This window comes from Triplophysa dalaica, chromosome 14, assembly GCF_015846415.1.
Source record: "Triplophysa dalaica isolate WHDGS20190420 chromosome 14, ASM1584641v1, whole genome shotgun sequence".
Taxonomy (NCBI): Eukaryota; Metazoa; Chordata; class Actinopteri; order Cypriniformes; family Nemacheilidae; genus Triplophysa; species Triplophysa dalaica.
In genome coordinates, this window is record NC_079555.1 from 3,055,429 (window position 1) to 3,077,599 (window position 22,171).

Here is a 22,171-nt window from a genome sequence, read left to right on the forward strand (position 1 = left end):
ACGTTTCGTTGCTTATCACAATCTCCTCCAGACACAGAATGAAATATTAAGCCATTATGTGTTTTAATCTGTATAGTGTATGGGATCTAGGCTCATCGTCCGTCTGCGTAACCCTGTGACCCAATATTCTACCAAGAGTAACCAAATGATGTGACGTTATTTGTATGCGATAGTGAGGCAGATTTAAAGTCCATTTCAGCTGATATGAGCTGACAGTTGTAGAGACATCTGAAGCTCAAGGCAAGTATTTAGTAAGTTATTATGCGCATACTTTTCTGGTGTGTTTTGCCATCAAGTAGGATTTGTGATTAATGAATTTCAAGGCGCTCTTACTGGTACAAAAATGTTTGTGTATGAATGATATATGCACAATTTTGTGGTTATTTAATGGATAAAGCTCTGAACTGCTCAAATAGCATCTCCAGGAGATGTAACCCATGACCTCAGAGTTGAACAGTTTTGACCTACGGCCGCCTTTTTACATGAAAAATGCAAGAACGGTTATGGAAAATGTTTCGTGTGTTCATAATTCGCACGTTTAAGTACTTCCCAGTAAATAGACTTGGTTTGTGTGTGTGAGAGAGAGAGAGTGGGTGAGAGATACCCACTGTGTGGGGGAGTGTCGGCTGTCACCCGTCTCGAGAGCACGCGCGCAGTGTCGGACTCTCGCTGAAGTTTGTCCACGGAATTAACGGCAGCAGCACGAGCGCGTTAAGCTGCGAGCGGATTGTCCATCGTCTCACCGGGAACATGAAGTCGCCCTCCGCCACCGGTGAGTAGGGTACCTACAATGACACTCCTGTTGTGTATGCGCGCGTGCATTCGCTTCTCTAAAAGTGAAAAGCATTTTCCGTACGTCTATCCGATGGTTATTCCGTTAAATTGGTTTGTTGCATTATTATATAAGCTGCTTTAGCTTTTGCACACGCTTGCATGTATACGATCTGATCTTGTGTAAACTGTTGGCTACATTTCGAGTCGCTGCAAACTGGTTTTCATGTTAATTGCATTGAAACCACTAGACGCGCGCGCCATTATTTGTCCCCTATGCGAACCGTTTCACCTTAACACTCGTATGAATCTCACGCAGTTGTGTTGTAAATGGTTTTATTTGGGAAACAACGCGTGAACCGTGCGTGATCTAGTGGTGGGGTTTGTTATATTAGCTTGGGCAATAAGATGGATCTATTTCAAGTGACATCTGATGACACTGTTTACACTGATGTTATTGAAAAAATCAAAGATGCCTTATTTATGGCACACCTTTTCTGAATTGGTGATATCATGGTAAATGGGAATTATGAACAGTAAAACAATGCATTATTGGCAAGGCAATGCGCGCATAGACTATAATGCATGGTTTGTCCAGATGGTGTTAAATGCGCTTAGCTTTCTGTAAGAGTCATGAATCTCTGTGTTTGTTTACCTGGGGGCATTAGGGATATTAAAGTGACGCTTTAGTGTGTTTTTGATTATTTTTTAATAGACTAGAGGTGTACGTGCCCTTACAGTCACTTTGACAGGTTTTGCAGAATTGACGCACAGCTTTCAATTATGTCGCTGTCCATGGTGCTGAATGAAACGGAACGGTATTTTCCCTATACTTTTAAAAGGATTCTCTCTCTCTCTCTCTCTCTCTCTCTCTGTATTTTTGTCTCTGACACACACAGTCACACATTGCCACTCTACTTTAATAGAAAATTGGAACGGGGCTCCAGAGCGCATGCGCGTCTCCAGCGTGCGGAACGAGTCCTCCTCGATGCAAAGCGACAAACTCCGCTCTCTTGCTCGTGATATTTCTGAACTTGGCCAGCAGGGCACTGCTGACACTTGCCACGACGCCAATGACATTGCCGAGGATACGGTGCGTGACCTATGATTTCTTATGCAAAAATGTCATTTTCAACAATTAACACTGACACTATGAGACAGAGCTTTTCAACCTTTACACCCCCAGTCACCCTCCATATATGCTATCAGCCAAATCCAGTCATTTGAAATAAAAAGTAAAGTTTTATATTCATAGTAACTGTTATTAAAATATTAACATACAGTTTGTGGCTACATAATGCTTATCAGATGTTGCATACACAATAGTTAAAAAATATCATACAGTTCTAATGTTCCCGTGTGTCTACAATTTCACGTTGTATCTTCTTTATTTCTGTACAGCACATAATTGACATTTAGATTATTGATTTGGCAGATTCTTTTATTCACAAACAAGGAGCATTACACAATGCCAAGGGTTTTATACAAGCAGGATTAATATAAAACCGAGCTGAATTGAAATGCAGAAAATGTGTTTTTGTAATTGCTGTTGTCATTAAATCATATAACATCAGCATCTCAAGTGTCTTGGTATTGGAATCAGCCTTGCACATTAAAAACCCATTGACTGACTGCTACTGTAGAGATAAAAAAAGCTAATGGAAAAACAAGCAAACTCAACAAAACTTAGAATATACATTGTGGAAACTGAAATCATGGGGCTATCCCCTCAGTTTAGTATCTTGTTCAAAAGCAGAATTGCAGTAAATCAAGAGCACAGCCTTAGGAGATATTCCGTTCCTTTGAAGTGCGTGACCCAGATCTTCAATTTTTGGCTGAAACTTCCCACCATGCAGTGTCAAAAGAAATAGGAATATTTTATTCAGCGCCTTCTGCAATTGCAATATACAATTGTATCTTCCATGATTTTTGGATCAGTGTTTCCCAAACTTTGCATCTTTTGTATGCCCATAGCTTCTTAAGTATCAAGACCCCCTTCACTGACACCAAAAATATGTACTGTGTAATGAAAGAGACAGCTTAGAACTTCCACCAATTTTACCAGAAGCAGTTGTATTTAACATTGAAAAAAAAGATTATTGGAATCTGAATACAGGTATGTATGATGTAAATGTTACCAGGACAAAGACTGTTTGTGTGTGCTTTCAGGAGGAGCCAGGTCCTGGGCCAGGAGGAGGGCTGTATTTTGCAGATGGCCAGAGAAGAGTGGACTATGTTCTTGTCAATCACGGCAAAAGACGAAATACGCAACATCGCCTATCTGTCGTTTCTAATGGTAATGTGGCGTCTCAAAGCCCCACCCCTTCACGCAGGAGTACAAAGGGCGATATTACGGAGGCAGTGCTGGAGGCGGGGTTAGCGACGGAACCTGATGATGGACTGAAAGATAAAATCAGGGAGGAATTCGAGAGAGGACTTCAAGAAGAAGGCTTGGAGATCGAACGCGACAAAGAGGTGCATACTGTGCAGTATATACTAAATACTGCATACAATTTTTGAAAAGAAAGTTCTGAAAGAATGCACCATTTAGTAGTAATTTTGTTGTAACATTTATCACATGAACATAGAAACTGTTTGTGCACGCATGCATCTGTGTATCATTCATGCCACAAACAGGTTCATGTAATCTTTATATGTTGAGTCTTGAACACTCAGAGATGAGTTCATTTGTGAGTGCAGCATAACAAAATAAAAACAATCAAGACATTCTCAAGGTGACCTTGGACCTTAAGAATCTGAGATGAAGTGTAGCAGATGCTGAAGCCCTCCCACACTCAGTAAAGCCCATCTGGATTTAGGAGAGATACTTCTCATTTTTAGAAAAGGCCGTATTTTCTAAAGCAAGCTCACACCTCTCGAAAAGCATTTTTGTTTTCCTGCAAAACCACATCAGTAGCCCCTGGCAAGATTGTTGCGACAGACATCACAGTGGTTGTCAAAGGAGATCATTGGTTCTCTTTGCATCGTAGATTTTCATAAGTTAAAGAAAGAAAAGCATAGCATTTCTGAATAAGAGACTGGTTGAGTCATGCAGCGTTGCTAGAAAAAGACTTGTCTCAAAAATCCAGGTATCATTTGAAATTTTCTGCTGTTAAGGACAACTTAAAATGCATCTATCAGTTTCTTATGCTGGTATGGGTAGATCTCACAAAAAAATCTATTTGTAAGACTAATCATATTTTCTTGCACAGTGTCTTGATTTTAATGACGATGCTGTTAGTACAGAAATAATAATGTTGTCCAGACACTGTGACTAAGTATTAACAGTATTAAGTGTTAAGTATCATGTAAACAAAACAAAAGAAATCTCCAAATGAGCCGTATTTTTTAAAGTGCATAGAAAAAGAATAGATTTTCAGCATGTGTCGAATACAGCTTTCAATTCATAGTACTTAAATGAAAAAGCTAATGTAGGATATCCTTCAGTATAGCCGGTTAATTCATTTTAATCTTCATAAAACATTGTCCATATGTTTTTTGTCTGCGTTAATCTGAAATTGTCCATGGGTCTTTTACTTTGTCCTAAAGATAACCTGATGTGAGGATATCTTGATGTGGGCTGTAAACCAAAGCATGTAATGTTTGATTGGTGGTAGATCAGGTCTGGTATGCTGGTGTGGATTAAAATTGAGTGCTGCTGTCTCCAGGCGAAAGAAAGATTATAGCTGATCCTCATAGCCGGAGGTGTTTGTTTTTGTATTTTTGTGTAACTCAGAATAAGGCCACTTTGGAACTGTAACAACTGCTTCTCTCCACATCCCAATTTGCATACTATCCGTCCTAAATAGAATTCGAAAATTATTTTAGTATGTCCCAAATCATATTATGTTGAAATACGGGGAACACATTTTCACTATTTACAACACAATAAACTTTTAATTTTCTGGTACTAAATACTTTATAAGGCAGTTGTAGTATTGTTTAGGTTTACAGTAGGTATGGGTTAAGTACTAATAAACAGCCAATATGCAAGCTAATCGGCAACTTCTTAAAACTGAGACTTGTTCCCCTACTTATGTTTTAGTAAAATGTTTAAATCCCAAAAGGTTGTATTTGTTTTTTGAGATTGTTAAGGATCGTAGGCAAAAATCGTCACTTCCGTCACACGTTAGTATGTCCCAGTGTGTTCAAAAGTACCTATTATCCCAATGCAAAACAGCACTAACTATTATATTTTTCCATTATATCACAGTATAAGTAGTTGAATTGAGACGCAGGGATTTTTCATTTTCAAATAATAGACTGTATTATACACACGTCTTACATCTGTTTCTCTCTCTTTCTTTCTGTTGCTCTACTCAAGTTGAGGACTGTCAAATTCACTCGTCTACACGTTCCCTGGTCCGTTCTCAGCCGTGAAGCTGAACTTCTAAAGATCAGAGTCCCCACTAAAAAGGTGAGTTTCATCTGTTCACTGTTTTTTGCACATACAATTTTCGTATGAAATTTTTCTTATTTGTCAATCTAAAAATTTGTCATGCACACTGAGTCCGTTGCATATTAGTTAGGCTGTCCTCACTCTCTCTGCCTGGATTTTCTTACATACCTGTAAACACTACTGTTTTTCACACCCATTTGCCGCTATCCATCCGTTTAGTTATCTCTCCCGTGAAACAGTATTACAGTTTTGCGAACGGACCGAGCCAAATTTTGGTTATGTTGCCGAAATGTTGAGGTATGATCTTCTAGCATTTAGAGCAGTGACTAGAAAATCAGTGCTATCCTGTTATAAAGCTGCCACACTCTCTTTATATTCTGTTTTTTTAATCCGCACTTTGTTTCTCATACAGTACTTTGTATGAAAACATCGGAGACAGTGTGTAAATGTGATTGATACAACGTGAGGTCATATTTATTTTTTAACATGAGAAAATTTCGGAAGGAAGTTTGTACTCTATGTGCATTTACCTTTGGTTTTAAGCTTACATTATTGATTCTCTCTGTAGTTGCAGCAGTTTTACATTAATATGCCCAAAGGAGAACTGTCCCTCCCGGTTGATTCTGGATTCTCCCTAGGTTTTTTCTCCACATTTATACATATGTACATTTATAGTGGAGTTTTGGTTCCTGCCTTGCCATTGTTCGGCACTATAGCTTGCTTATTGGGAGACTGCAAATATTGCTTCTGGGGGTTTATACTCCGTAAACATAACATAACTACGTGTACATTTAACTTTCTCATATACACTTCAATACCAATACTGTCTTTATTTTATTTTATTTATTTATGTACTGAATAGATTTTCAAAATATAAAGATATGTCAATGACGGGCAGGTTCAGGGAAGAGATAAAAACATCATCATTTTTGTGATTCTGTTTGGTCATAAGAGTGGAAAAGAAATAATAAGAAATCCAAGGGCAACCATCATCACGGTTGCCCAACTCGAAGGGCAACTGGCACGGCCCATTGGTGTCATATTTTTAAGAGCTTAGGATTCATGATGGACTTCTTTAAGTGCTCTCAGTTGGCACAGGCTTTATGAGCAGTAGTTATGCCAAAAGTCAATTCCCAAGGACCTGCTAGAGAGAAAGAAATCTGATTAGCATTTACCAAGATGATTTGGAAAACGTTTTCAAATTCCTGAAACGGGCGTTTGGCATATCAACCATACAGTATGGCGAGTCATCACCGTTATGTTTTCACACACGTTTAGATCTGTCTTCGAGCAACATCCTGACTGATTTGTCCTATGAGGTTGTGAGTATTGAATGGTATAATCTGATAATGGTGGATTAGCTGTTGAGACATATGGCCCGACATCCCACATGTGCTTCGGTTTGCACTCAAAACATGTCATTTCCACTGCGCGTTGCTAGTGTCACCATCGTCCGACCCTGGGCTGAACCCTTACTGTCTCCTCTCTCTAGAGCTGAGGATCTAAAAGGATTAATGTCTGTTTAATTTCAGTTCCGTTATGCTTGTTTTTGCAGACGTATCAGCTGAAAGAAAAGAAGGGGATAGTGGGCGTAATAAGCTCGTTTTGGGCCAAGATCAATCAGCCATTCCAGCCGGGCGTTGCTGAGCCCCCAAACCCACGCGTACGTGTCCTATCGCAGCCGTTCAGCCGAGACAAGTTACACCTGTGAGTGCCAACACACACACAGCCAGACAGTCATTAAAACACATACTGTATATCAAGCCTACGCAGTAGCTTAATTGGTTTGTTTTTTCTTTTGCAGATTTGATATCAAGTCAAAGAGCAGCTTGTTCAGCAGTGCAATAAGAGGTCGAATTGTGAGTAGTATAATAATGCAGCAAAGTTTTTACACTTCAGCGATAAATCCAAAGCAAACACAAATATCAGATAAACAGAGCATTTTGATTAGATTGCACTACGTTTTAGTACTTCAGTTCTCTTTTTTATCTGGAGTGATTTTTTTATAGAGCTTGTTGAAGTGCATTACATACTAAGCACTTTAAATGATAAATGCATGTGGCCATGAGAATTTTTTTTTTTCTAAAAGCCTTTCAAACCATGATCATACCTGCAACGTATTATAAAGGGCATCTTATGAGCTTTAATGTACATGTCCGAATCTTAGTTTTCTTTCTGATCCATCTGTTGCTTTTGCAGGTTTATGAAATTCTGCGGCGCACAGCTTGTACACAGTCCGGTCAAACTATGGGTGTGTTTCTGGAAATTGTGCCGTTTTTACGTATTTTTTCACAAATCTTAGAGATATTTGACTAAATTCTCACTTTTCTCAATCACTTTCTCAGGCATTTCTTCATTGTTAGCTAAAGGGGTCTATGATGCCGCCTTCCCTCTACATGATGTACGTTTCCATTTTACCCAGCTTGGGTGAAAATAGAGAATTCTGAGTAAATCGAAGGTAAACGTGTTGTGTTAAAGGAAAATCTCTGTTTTCTCGTTACTTCAGGGTGACTTTGACAGCTCAGAAGATAAAGAACAACGTAATGACAGACAGGTGTGTCATGCGCTCTGCTCTGATTGGACAGCAGTGTGTCACGTGGTGAAATACAAAAATCAAAATATATTTTGAGTGTCACATGTTTATTGCAGATGTTACATGAGGAATGGGCCAATTATGGAGTTTTCTTCAGATACCAACCAATGGACCTTATCAGGTATTATTGTAGGCGTTATGACCTACTTTTGTGCAGATTGTTATCATTAAAGCAGGCATAACTTCTTATTGCTCATGCTTGGGGACAGCTTCTACCTTGTCACGTTTGATTGATCTCTAAGCGTTTTATCTGTGTTTAACAGAAAGTACTTTGGGGAGAAGATTGGCTTGTATTTCGCCTGGTTGGGTGTTTACACTCAGCTGTTGATTCCAGCCTCGGCTTTAGGAGTCGCAGTATTTCTGTATGGATGCTTTACAGTAGACACCAATGTGCCAAGGTAAACCCCACCACACACATCGGAAGCCACAGTGGTTGTCTTACTCTATATTCACAATTTTGAATATCAAATATACAATAAGCCTAGATTAAGCACATTTAAGTACATCCACAAATGCTTTCTTTTAACATCTATAGTGTTGCTTTTAGTATAAATCCATTATAATGTTACACCTACTGTATCGCTGAACATAAATAGATATAAATGATAAACCATTTTTCAATAAAAAGATGCACAGATAATAATTATCCATCGCACATTTGTTGTATTTACTGTTTCTCTCTCACTCTCTTTCAGTCAAGAGATGTGTGATGAGCGTCTTAATTTCACCATGTGTCCGCTGTGTGATCGTGTGTGTGATTACTGGCAGCTCAGCAGTATCTGCAGTACGGCGCGTGTCAGCTATCTGTTTGACAATCACGCTACTGTCGCCTTTGCCATTTTTATGTCCCTCTGGGGTATGAAGGATATTAATATTGCCATTGTATATCATACACTAAGAAATTATTTTAATATGGTCCTATAAAGGTATATATATCTAGATGTTGATTTGATTTATTATTGTGTGTGTGTGAATTTAGCGGCGGTGTTTTTAGAACATTGGAAGCGGAAGCAGCGCTGTTTACAACACAGCTGGAATCTGACAGGCATGGAAGACGAAGAGGTAAGAATAGTCCAAATGTTTCCGGATCCAAAAACATGATTAAACGCAGCATCACGACTCAACTCTAACTTGTCGCCACCACATAATCACCTGGTCTGATCATGATTATACCTATTTGATCCGTGCGTCCCAATAATTTATTGTGAAATACAGACAAAAGATAGTCCTTCTTTCGAAATGAAAGGGGGAAAAAAGGATGAATAAAGGACAGAATTACATGATAGCCCAATGGACCTTTTTCACAAGCATGTGATGATGCTTTCAACGGTATTCAGCATCAGAAAATCCTTCAAGGTTTTTATATTTTAATTTAACATGTATTTTCGTTTATAACACTGTACTTTGTATTATTTTACGCTTGCATCAAATTACAAAAAAACTGTAAATGCATTGCAAAGGAGTTTCTTATACAGGGTCTATGGAAGGCATGATAAATTTGACATCATTCTCTCTTTTGACTGCCGTTATCAGTAACTAGTAATTCTTTACTTTTTCAAGGTAACTTACCCAACAATGTTCCTAACGGTTTGATTTCATTGTTTCTGAGTTCCTCAACCGTTAACCTAAGACTGCTAATTCAGTCTGAAGTGTGCATGTGTCCTTTCTGGCCAGAAGGTGTTGATAAGACGTGCGAGTCATTAGAATGCGTTCTTATTAAAGGGATAGTTCACCAAAAATAAATATTGTGTCATCATGTATTCACCCTCATCTCCAAACCTGAATGACTTTCTTTCTTTAGAAAAAGAAAAAAGAAGATTATTTTAATAAATGTCTCAGTGTTAAGTGTCCCTACAATGGAAGTCAACGGGGGCCAATGTTATTTGGTTACCAACATTCTTCAAAATATCTTTGTTTGTGTTGTGCAGAAGAAAGAAAGTCATCAAGGTTAAGAATCATACGAGGTTAAGTAAGAATTGTCATTTTTGTGTGAATTCTCCCTAGTGAATTGGTCAGGGAATTGAGTCTCATGCTAATGTGAACCAACAGGAAGTTCAATTTATTCTTCACTAAGCTCTGCCTCATTGGTCACTGTTTCTCGCTCAGAGAAATTTTTTGAATGTACCATAAGCATGAATTAGAGATTTAGGATTTCTTTGAACAGAAAGATTTTCAGTATTGTATTCTTAAAGAAGCAGGAAGAATTAACTGAGACACTGCAAAGCTTTTGTCTCTTGTTTTCTTCAAAGAAGTGATTAAATAACATGATTAAAAACTGCTGAGATTAAATTCATCAAGACAAATGCTTATTAAAAGCAATTAAATAGAAAACTCGATCATGATTACAGCTGATAACATTAGTACAAATGAACAGCACTGTACAACAACGCTTTACTATCCAAACCAATAGATACACCAATTAATGTTAGGTTAACAACATTTTAAGCGAAACAACTTTTAAACTTAATTTACTGTATGAGGTGCGTACAGTTGTTTAATTCTCAAGAATCACTTAAACCTTTGCAAAAAATATACACAGACGACAAAGTAGTAAAAAAATTTTCAAAGCCACCCAAACACACAGATTTAAATTTGAAAAGAGCGAAGGCTCATCTGAACATGAAAGAGTGAGAATGCAATTTGTTTCATTTTAAAGTCTGCATGACTCGACGTATATTTAGCCAGCTTATTTAACAATGTAAAACACGGTCAATGTGTCTCATTCATGTTTTTCTTTGCTTTGATGCTGACCAATAGGACAGAGCTGAGGTACATGATCAGTATCCCCACCCTTCGCTCTCTTTCTGTGGCACAAACAAACCCACACCATATTTGTCTCCCGCTATTCCCCTTTCCTTGTTCTCTCCCCGTTTCTCTCATTTGTGATTTTCACCGCAGCAGGATATAAATACTGCATCTGAATCCACGGTGACGGTGTTTTGATGAATCAGCCCGGAATTTATAGCAGGAGGAGAGATTTACAGTGGATTAACTTTGTAGTAACCTGTGTGCCAACGAATCCTTTATCGTGATTGTATACCATTAACCCCAAAGCCGTAATCCTGACCACACTGTACTTGTCAGATAATCTTTTGTGCAAAGTTACCCAAACTGCATTTTGTATTTTAAACAGTATCAAATATAAACGTATGTAAATGTGTTCACATTCTAAACAGAGAACCCAGCGGGTTATAAATGTGTTGCAAAGTGTTCCCAGAAACCCACAGGGTTAATTGATATTAATAAACATGCAATTTTGTGCCTTGTCAGCCTACACAAACTGCATAATCATCCCATCATTTAAGTGTCCCTGCCTCAAGACATGAATGATTTGATTTTATGCGTAAACAAGATAATTATTTCTGTTATTGTCTGTGAATGCGGTAACTATGGAGACAGTTTTGCTCGTGTGTTTGTGTGTCATCCTTAACTTGTCGGTGGTGCTTTTAGAGATCAGTGAAGTCCTAGACTACTGCATTTAATGCGTATGCAAAGTCTGTGTGTGTGTGTGTGTGTGTGTGTGTGTGTGTGAGTGGAGAGAAAATGGAACTGATATTACACATTTCTATATCTCAGAATGAGCTTCGGCCAGCATATGAAGACTTTCTCCTTAAGAAACAACAAAAGAAGGCCAAGAAAAAGAAAAAAGATGAGGTACAGTGAATCAAACTACTCACAGTATTGTTATAATAGGGAGTAATCAAAAAGGTTTGGGATGAGCTTGTTTACCTAATCCTCTTAATAAGAACTATATAAACAGCTTAAACACTGCGGTCCAAATGTACAAGTTTAGAAATGTGATACGGAAAACCCATATTAATCAAACGCCATTAAACAGTGGGGGGCGTTAAAGAAGGGGGGTATCCAAAAATAAAAATTCTCTCATCATTTATTTACCCTCATGTTGGTCAAAACCTGTCTTTCTTAGGTGGAGCACAAAAGAAGATATTTTGAGTAATGTCTCTGTGGTTTTGTGTTCATACAGTGGAAGTCAATGGGGGGAGTGTTGTTTGGTGGCCAACATTCTTCAAAATATCTTCTTTTGTGCTCTGCAGAAGAAAGAAAATCATACAAGTTTGGAGTGACATGAGGTTGAGTAATGATGAAAGTCATTCCTGGGTAAATTGTCCCATTAAATTTCAAGGGCCCAACGCAATATCTAATCAATAGTCTACACTATTTAGGACCCAAGACAATATTTCTGTTTATCCACCTTTTTAATAGCCTTGGTATAACATTAATATCAGTAGTATTGAATGTGAAGTGGTGAAGCATAGCACGGCTAAATTCTAATAATAATATTCATACTCCAGTCTTATTATATCCATTGCATGATGTTGTTAAAACTATAACCTGAGCTGGAATACCTGGAAGAGATTTCAGTCCTTACACTACAATGATTCCAGGTAGTTGAAAGATGACAGAAACATTGTGTGTCATGCTTTAATCTGTGCTCTGTGTCACAGCCGGATACGGGAACAGATGACAAAGGAAGAGAGAAGCTCCTGACTGCGAAAGGAGGGCAGTCGCCGGTGAGTAGGGGGGACGTTGTTTGTGAGAGTTTACTGTCTGTCTATGACAGAGAGAGCTAATCAACTTAACCAGAAGAGGCGGGGCTCCAGAGATAATACAGATAGATCACAGCTGTCAGTCACGGAATGGTCACATAAAGAACTGACCTACGCCGGATCCCACCTCCCCCCTCGCGTCTCATCCTCCTCCCTGTCTTTCTTCACAAGCTCTCTTTTATCTTACTTTTCGTTAATTCAATTATTTAGACAAAGAATAGCACAGATTGTGTTTTCTCTATCCGGTTTTTCCCGTTTGAAATGAGCAAATTGGTCGCAGTTTCACTTGATGAGATTTTGTGGATTTTTGTTACCGCCATCGTGCCCTTGCGCGCCCGTGTCAGACCTCCGCCGCGCACACGCAACACGCGCACAGTCTCAAACACCAGTTATAGCGTACACGCTTGCTACACACACCACTGAAAGCAGATTACCTCTGTGTATTCCACACTAGATTATGCAGGATTAGAGCCAGAGCTGGATTAAAACACGCAAGATAGAGTGGCGTCCTTCCTGTAATCAAAGACACATGTTTACTGTGTATGTGCATGCGTGTACCTGAAAGCGTGTATGTTTTAATTCATATCTCATGTGAGGGGGGTTTAAATCGGGGCGGTTTATACATTACAGAATACACAGCACTTTAATCACTCTCAATGTTAAAAAAATATTTCTCAGCATCAGCATTGGCCAATAACTACTGATATTTTGCCCAATTAACAGAAGTTTGCTGTATTGCTTAAATCTTTTAAATGTGAACTTTATTAACATGTCAAATTATGTTTTGGCACATTTAAGTAGTTACAATTTAGAAGCAAATCATAATAAAGCGATAATTCACCCAAAAATACCATTTCTGTCGTCATCTACTCAGAACACAAAAGAAGATAATGTATTTTGAAAAATGTTGTTAACTGGACCCCGTTCACCCTTATTGGTTTCATGTCCATACAATAGAAGTGAAAGGTGCTGTTTGGTTACAGACTTTCTTCAAAATATCTTCTTTTGTGTTCTGCGGAAGAAAGAAAAAGTTGTAAAGTTTTGAAAAGACAAGTGGGTGAGTAAATGATGTCAGAATGTTTACTTATGGTAGAACTAACACGTTAAGGCTTAAAAGGTGTACTCTTTTTGTATCATAGATTAAAATAATTGACATTTTAATCTTTGTATGGTTGATAATTTGAAGTGTGTGGAAGTCTAATATTCTATAAGTAATATTCTTTATTATTTAATATTATAGTAAATATTTAGATTTTGATTATTCTTTTCCAGAGAAAGGAATACCTAAATGATGAAGAAATCCAAACTATTAAATATCATAAAAGAATCTTTACTGAGAAACTCATAAAAAATTGTAGAAGGGGGTTTAAATGGCAATTTTTTACACAGAGTGACCCTGCTTTGTGTAAAACAAATCTATATTATTTACATAAAGACCTATATTGCATACGATCAAAGTATAGATCTACAATATTAGCCTTTATATAAGTTTTAATTATAGAACACTTAAGATGTAAACATTGGTCTAAACGCACTTGTGATTTCATTATTTAAAAATGTAATTTCATATAAATCTTACATATATAATGACATCTTAAATATATTATAAAATTTGGATTCAGTTATAAATGTTCTGTTGTTTTTGGTATTTTTCTGTATTTTGTTCAAACATTTGTGCAGTGTTAAAAAACAAAAATGGAAGTTCATTGGACCAGCGTTGGACCAGCGTTGTTTACGTCTACCGAAGTCTATAGTTCATTGTTTTTAGGCCAAAGTGAACTAGTGCTATATGTAATAGTGACATTAGGTAACATCATGTTGTTCTTGTAGTTTGCCTCAGAGTCTCTATCATGGACGGACCGCTTGCCTGGGTTCTGCATGAACATATCCTCCATCCTTCTTATGGTGAGAAGCATCAGCCCGATGAAAACCTAATGTTTCTTTCTGTGTTGTGTTTTTAATGTTTGGTCAATACTCGTCTTTCTCTCTCTGTCAGGTTGGGGTCACGTTCTCTGCCGTCTCTGGGGTGATTCTGTACAGAATCATTGTTTTCGCTGTCATGTCAATGAACCCTGACCACGAGGCAAAGGCAAATGTGCGAGTAACCGTGACGACAACAGCTGTCATCATCAATTTGCTGGTGGTTTTGGTGCTGGATGAGATCTATGGAGCCATAGCGGTCTGGATTACAGAGCTCGGTGTGTGTGTGTCTGTGTGTGCTGGCCTAGAGACAGAACATGTGTGGCTTGTGAAATAATGTCTATACTAGACTGACTATAAACTGTGCAATAACAAGAATGATGAGTGTGAATATGATATTTGTTGTACTTCCAGAGATTCCAAAGACTGAATCAACATTTGAGGAGCATGTGATCTTAAAAGCTTTTCTGCTGAAAAGCATGAATGCATTTGCTCCTGTCTTCTATGTGGCGTTCTTTAAGGGCAGGTAAAATGACAACAGACCTCACCATAGCAATCTAACTCTCTTATGTGTTGATAGATTCTGCAGTGTTGTGTGTTTTCTGTTATAAAGTTGTGCGTCAACCCCGTAGTAACATATATGTAGTGTATATCAAAGTGTTATGTCTATCCTGTATCATAGTGTTGTGTGTCCGTCTAGTATCTTCCATGTTTGTGATATTATACACATTGTGTTTGTCTATACTGTATGTACAGTATCACTTCATAGTGAACATTTGTTTTGGTGTTGTCTTTTATGTGCACAGATAATTTACACTCTTCACAATTACATTACAAGATCTATAGGGATCATTTTTTTATATAAAAACTTTCCCCAAAGAGTAAATTGTTTTACTGTATGCAAGAACTTTTATTTTGTAATTGTATATTTTCTGTGCCACATCAGGAATTTATGACTGCAGTTTACAGTATATGTGATGTTTTTGTGATGACTTATTGTTATGAATTTCTACAAAAATATGTTTTATAATATATATTTATAATATATTTTTAAAATAAAAATCACAATACTATTATTTAAAAATAATTATGAAATTGTAATGCAATTACCGCTCTAAATTATACTTCCAAAACTACTCCTGTTGTGTTCTGTGTATTACACATAGTGGCGTGTGTCTGTGTTGTGTCTTCACTGTACAGTGTCATGTGCTGTGGAGGAATCCCCAGCATCAAAGTCCCGATTTTTTTAAAGCATCCTCTATATAGGTCATTGATGTCAATATTGTACAAATCCATCATAACTCTGGTCTACTAACTTAGGTTTGCCGGTCGTCCGGGTGACTATGTGTATGTCTTTAAGGATTTCCGCATGGAGGAGGTAATTATTAAAGCAATAATACAGTTCGCCTTTACCGTGTCGGCATGATTTAACTTCTTTGCTTGAACACGTGTGTATGTGTTTGGTTCAGTGTTCTCCAGGTGGCTGTCTCATTGAAGTGTGTATTCAGCTGGGCATCATTATGCTGGGGAAGCAGCTTATTCAAAATAATGTTTTCGAAATTGCCATTCCGTAAGTGTTACACACAGACACAGTCCTCCCTCTGGTCACTGATTTTATGATTTTCCTAATTCCTATTTGTACATTAAATTAAAATTTGCAACACTGTTAAGCAGAGCCCAGGGAGTGTTTTTACTGTTGTTGTGTTTAAAACGATGTTGAAGTTGTTATGTTTATAAAGGAAGCTGAAGAAGATGTATCGCGTTTATAAGGAAGAAAAAGAGGGAGCGGCGGATGAGGAGGACAAAGATTCCAAGCGAGAACCTCAGCGCTGGGATTTGGATTATGAACTGGAGCCCTACGAGGGGTTGAGCCCAGAGTACATGGAGATGGGTAAGTTCTGGGATATCACGTGGACTTAAATGTTAACAAAGTTAAGTGCTTGTTGCATCTTTTGTATTACTCTGATAATGTAAAATCTCTACGTACAATTTCAGAAGAATTTTTGGTAACACTTTCCTTAAAGTATGTATGTATAATGCATTATAAAGAGTTATTAAAGTGTAAAATGCTTTATAATTCTTCATAATGTGTGTTGTAATGCATTATATGTAGTTTTAAAGAAGTATAACGAAATTAAAATGTGTAGTGTAACAATGAATTGCTTAGTGTTATAATGCATTAACTGTTACAACAATTATTTATAAGACATTACAATGCATTAAAAGGTGCATTACAATGCTTTAAAACTACTTTTATAATGCATTATACAAACACGCTTCAAGGAAAGTGTTACCGAAGTATTTATGTAAAAAAAGTATTTATTTTGTACCTTTTCAGTTGCTCTGGTGGAGCCCCTTAAGGTTCCTTTTTGTACCTTTATGGGTATATACCACATATAATGTACATGTTTTTGAGTACATTATTGTACCCCAATATTAGACATTATGGGTACAAAACAATTAAATGTACCTTTGAAGGTACACAATAGGACCGCTATAGGTACAATAATTTACCCAAAGGGGTACAACATCACATTATGGTCTGTATACGTGTTAAGGTACAAAAGAACCCAGCGACAGAAAATTTCAAATTTTACACCTTTTATTGTGACAGTATAGCAATAATTTGGCAAACACAAAGGACCAACGGCAGATGTAAATAAAAGTAAATCAGGTTAAACCAGTAGTGCTGAACAAGGTTAACATGCACCAATTGTTTAGTATGTATTGTGTGCAACACAGACTAGTATGGAGTATCACAGCTTCAATGCGCTTCTAATTGCTTCTGTTAAAAAACACCTGAACGTAATATAAATGCATGCTTAGAGGCGACTGAACAAGACTGTATGACTCAACTTGCTGCACACTTGCCAAAGGGCAATCATTAACGCATGGGTTTTCAGATAGAAAGGAAAATTACATCAGTTTTTTTTATTTTGTGCGTGAGAAATTCTTATTCACAGTCTTATTCAAATATAAACACTCCAAAATCGGACTGCACGAAAAACCATGAAGACACTGGACAGCAAAGAGAGAACTCGCTAGGCCTACAACACAGACCAGTTTCGACCGGATAGCGCAGAGCAATTTGTGCAGAGCTTGGCAAATTGGTGTTCTCTGCAGTTGGTCATTATTTGGTCACGACTTACACGGTTCAGTTGACTAGGCGCAATCCCTCTACCGCAGTGATGCGTTCTGGTCTATTTTTTGGAGGAGAGGGTGTGTGCGCAGGGATTTCCAGGAAAAATGTCACACAGGTTGCCAGCCCTCTTTATAAACATGTTTAATTAATACATTAGATGACATTTAAGGATCTACAACGACTCGATCAAAATGGGTTTGATCAAGGACATCCATTCACGTACAGTATGTGTGTGTGTCTCCCTGTCTGCAGTTATTCAGTATGGATTTGTCACGCTCTTTGTGGCTTCCTTCCCGCTGGCACCGGTCTTCGCTCTGCTTAATAACGTCATTGAAATCCGTCTTGATGCGGCAAAATTTGTCACGGAAATACGCCGACCTGACGCCGTCAGTGCGAAAGAGATTGGTAGGAAATGTACCGATAAATATATACTTGTATATCACACTTACACTTTAATATCTTAGTTTGCTCCGACTGACATTTGTTTATCTGTTCCCAGGCATATGGTACAACATCTTGAGTGGCATCAGCAAGTTTGCAGTCATTACAAATGTGAGTGTTAAAATGGGGGAATCGCAATTCTTCTCACTAATTGACAAACTAATTGAATTGCAACCACTAACAGTGCACTTTGAAATGAAACATTAGTCAAATATAAAATGCAGAATTATGCAAATCTCATCCTCTGAAAAAAACATTTTGGGGTGGTTTCCCGGACAGGCCTTAAGCCTGGTCCCAGACTAACTTTACTGTTACAGGTGTCTTAATCAAAAACAAAATTTAGACTGACATATCTTAAAATAAAAAAATTAAAATTAAAGTATTTGTTAAAATGATTTAAATATCCTAATTAATCCCTGTCTGGGAAACACCCCTTTGTGTTCCTTTTAATTAATCTGAGTTTTTCAAAGATTTGAAGCCTTTCTCTCTTTTCCCCTCAAGGCATTTGTGATCTCCTTTACATCAGAGTTTATCCCACGGATGGTGTATCAATATTTGTATAGCGAGACAGGCACCATGCATGGTTTTACCAATCACACACTGGCTTATTTCAACACGAGCAACTTTAAACCTGGAACCGCCACGCATGACACAGACTTTGACCGACAACTCCGTATTTGCAGGTGACTCAACATAAGTACACCTGCATAAACCTTTACTGAAATTCAAACATTCTTAACAACGAATCTTCTTCTAGGTACAAAGACTATCGAGATCCTCCTTGGTCTCCAGAGTCTTACCAGCTCTCTAAGCAATACTGGTCTGTTCTTGCTGCACGACTGGCATTTGTCATTTTTTTCCAGGTCAGTGTTTTGAGTATTGAAAGCGATAGCAGTTGTTCTTTCTTTACTTATTGTCAAATAAATATATTGAGTTAAATAGCTTGAATAAAAGTTAAAAAAAAAACTCAATTAACCCTCATTCCATACCCATCTATGTATTTGACTTTGTTTCTTTGAATGCCAACAAATAATTGTATGCTGAAAATGCTGTTATGTTATATTCTTATTTGGGACTCAAAATGCTGAATCTCAAAAAAGTACATCCATGATTAAAGTAATCTAATTGACTCTATTGGTTTTTTTTCCAAAACAAAATGATAGGTTTGTGAGAGAAAACAATATTTTGAGCGTATTTATTTAATTATACAACCTGCATGAATGTAAAGAATTCAAGCGCTAGATTCAAATATGGCGGCACATCGATAACTCATCAGAGATTCACTTTCGCTGTAACTCTGAAGCCACGTCATTTAAAAACACCATTTACACAAATGCCACACTGTTTTAAAAACCTGTTCAACCTGTTCAAGACTGCGACTGGTGACTTTAGATGTTTTTTTGTGGTTTAGAACCTGGCCATGTTCCTCAGTATGCTGGTGGCATGGTTGATCCCAGACGTGCCTCGCTCTCTGAAGGAGCAGCTGAAGAAGGAGAACGCGCTTCTGTTAGAACTTATGCTCACCGAGGAGATGGACAAGGAGTCACACTCATCTTCGACTACCAACATTGATAAAGTTGTCCAAAGTTTGGACGAGGAGCCACCAGATGAGTCATCTGTCTGCAGGGGAGTACTGCTGAGCCAATCAGATGAAGAACTAAAAGAACTTCAGGAAGTGAAAGAGCCAGAGGAACAACCCTCAGGGACACCTATAGCGTCCCCCGGTGATCTGCGTGACGATAGCTCTCCATCTTGTTTCCGTGAGGCTCTCAACACAACTGCACAGTCTCTGTCTGAAATACCCTGTCAAGTTGAATCAGACCGTTTAAGCCATTCTGTCCATTCGGTCAAAACGGCCACGCTATCCCGGTACCAAGAGTTCGACTTAAACGGAAGTCCATCTGGAGACCCAAGTTCCAAGGCTAAGAGCCGTTGTCGAACCCTTCCCTCAAGGCACAAAGTCTCCAAGGAGGGTGCAGCTAGACCCAGCCACTCCACCACATACACGCACTTCGACCAAAAGGTTCCTCCATCTCCTAGTGAGTTTGCGCGGAACTACCCAAAAGCATTGTCCAAAACCGAGCCCTCTGGGAGCCAAATGTCCGTGCCGACACATCTCCAATCCCAACCCGATTCCAAAGGAATACAATTGCCGTCCCCATCAAAACCAGAGCACACAATGACAGTACTTCCTCGTCCATCATCCAGACCGGAGCTGGCAGGCGGCCTTTTAACAGTCTTGCCACGTCCACCTTCTAAACCAGAGCTTGCAGGCATCCAGTCAACAGGATTACCACGGCCTCCCTCCAAACCGGAGCTGATGGGGATCCCAATGAAAGGCCTTCTACCCCGTGATCCAGGCTCCAAACCTAAGGGGCGTTGTCAGACTCTTCCTCCGAAATACAGAGAGACTGCAGGGGAGACGTCAGCAAGACCTAGCCACTCCACCACCTTCACGCACCTGAATGAACAGATTCCCCCTTCACCCAGTGAGCTCCAACGTAACCCCCGTGTGTGAATGTTGGAAACGTGGACAAGCGCTCCATCTCTTTAGCACCTTGCATTCAAATCTCTCAGTGCCAGGCAACCCACGCCATCAGCAACACACCTCTTATTCATCCATTTCTCATTGATGACTACATGACCGTCATCAGTGATTCTGGAGGATTGTTGATGGCTCGGTGGAGGTTCTTGTGAACGCTGACTGGGGAACCTCCTTGCTTGGAATGATTAATACTTTACAGGGGGAAGCCATGTTCAGCTTGTGCATTCTGGGTATTGCGATATTCTTTTGAAGCCACCTGATGTGACTCTTAAACGTTGTCTTATACTGTGACTTGCCATTCTGTATTTCACACACAAATACCTGTACAGACGCACACACACACACATCCAATCTCATTAACCCAACCTCTTGAACCAGAACCGCTGAGATGAGAGAGGCTCGGGGATGTGGGCCAAAGGGCTTTTCAGTCCATACAGATTTGTTATTCAGCAAGTGGAACCTTCGTTTTGTGGTTTGTTGTTCTCTCGTTGGTTTTAAATGTGAACACCACAGTTCACCTTCAAAATGAGCCAAGTTGTTTGTGAAATTGTCTGTTTGTCTTGGGTGTCATTCGCATTGGCAAGTTAGCATGTAACTTGCTGCTTATCAAGCTCATTACATATAAAATGTGATGTTTAAGTGGATTCATAAGACATGCAAAGCCAATTACTTACTTAAGTGAATGTTAGTTGCTTATGATTCTAATGGCCATACTGTAGTATTTTACACAATGTACATTTAACAATATGCTAGCACAGCTTAAATTCATAGAAAGCATGTTATATTCACTGTGAATATGTTTTCGGGGAAGATATAGACCCGGATGGAAACAAAAAAGCCACAATCCGTACTAATGGATGATCAAATGAATGCAGACTAGCCTTGCGCACGCTGCAAAGATTTAGCAATGACACTACATTTATCTTTGGAAATTGTACAGACTTATACATTCATAAGTGCAAGATGAGTCATCAACATCATTGGTCCTTTTATCTGGACATAAAAGGCTGGAAATTTAAATATGATTATGTCTGCAATAAGTATTATGAACACACTTCATGTGAAGACCACATTAATTAGAAGCCTCAAATATCGTCTTCATGGGGTCTTTATGCACTGAGTAAGAGCCAATGTTAAGTGCAGTAAGCACGTGGCCGCCGTGTATTCAGTTTTCCGTTCGTGTCAGGTGTGTATGATAAGCACTGTGCTACAAACCAGCTTTCACGTAGAACATTCATGTCTATGTTATTTCAAGAGGTATTGAGAAACTTTGACAATATTTTGATAATAAAACCGGAAAAGGAAAAAAAGGAAAGGAAGTCTGTTACCTGTGATTTGATTTCTGATGACTGCCACTAGATGGAGACAGAAAACCCACACCTGAGACAGAGAGACAGCCATCAAAAGAAACTGCTAAGAGTCTTGTCACTTGTGTGTGTGCAGGTGGAGTGACCGAGTTGTATATCTTTAATAAGTATAGATAGCTGCTGTGTTTTATTACAGCATTTAGGTTTAAGTCTTGCGTAACAAAAATGTCACAAGGGTTAATGACCAGACTTTAAAACATTCCACCAGGATTTTTTTTAATGTATCAAAAGAGCTCCTGGAGTTTTTTATCTTGAGCTTTTTATTTCATTATGTTTCTACAGCATTGTGATATTATTGAAAACCATACAAGAGTTGTTTTTGACTTCATCGGTATAAGGAATAGTTCACCTTCAAAATATAAACAATGTCATCCTTCACTCAGCCAGTTGTCATTTTAAACGAATGATTTTCTTTCTTCTACAAA

The 22,171-nt window shown here is 38.4% G+C and overlaps 1 protein-coding gene across 3 annotated transcripts; it reads left to right on the forward strand.

Moving 5' to 3' along the window:
• The first annotated feature begins 3 nt into the window (after window positions 1-3).
• LOC130435283 (anoctamin-1) lies at window positions 4-22,075 on the forward strand. 3 transcript variants are annotated; one of them, XM_056765780.1, is made up of 26 exons: window positions 4-772; window positions 1,671-1,864; window positions 2,941-3,246; window positions 5,096-5,188; window positions 6,726-6,877; window positions 6,975-7,029; window positions 7,370-7,421; window positions 7,516-7,571; window positions 7,677-7,724; window positions 7,820-7,884; window positions 8,027-8,161; window positions 8,459-8,619; window positions 8,743-8,825; window positions 11,340-11,417; window positions 12,230-12,295; window positions 14,162-14,236; window positions 14,328-14,529; window positions 14,666-14,777; window positions 15,572-15,629; window positions 15,721-15,821; window positions 15,991-16,142; window positions 17,646-17,798; window positions 17,893-17,945; window positions 18,336-18,517; window positions 18,592-18,697; window positions 19,246-21,803. In XM_056765780.1, exons 1-26 carry the CDS (start codon window positions 751-753, stop codon window positions 20,350-20,352), a joined length of 3,867 nt encoding a protein of 1,288 aa, XP_056621758.1. In that variant the 5' UTR covers window positions 4-750; the 3' UTR covers window positions 20,353-21,803. The 3 variants fall into 3 exon arrangements, with proteins under 3 accessions (XP_056621758.1, XP_056621760.1, XP_056621757.1); XM_056765782.1 differs by having other exon boundaries at window positions 1,698-1,864; window positions 19,246-21,789; XM_056765779.1 differs by having other exon boundaries at window positions 4-1,864; window positions 19,246-22,075.
• The last annotated feature ends 96 nt before the right edge of the window (window positions 22,076-22,171 follow it).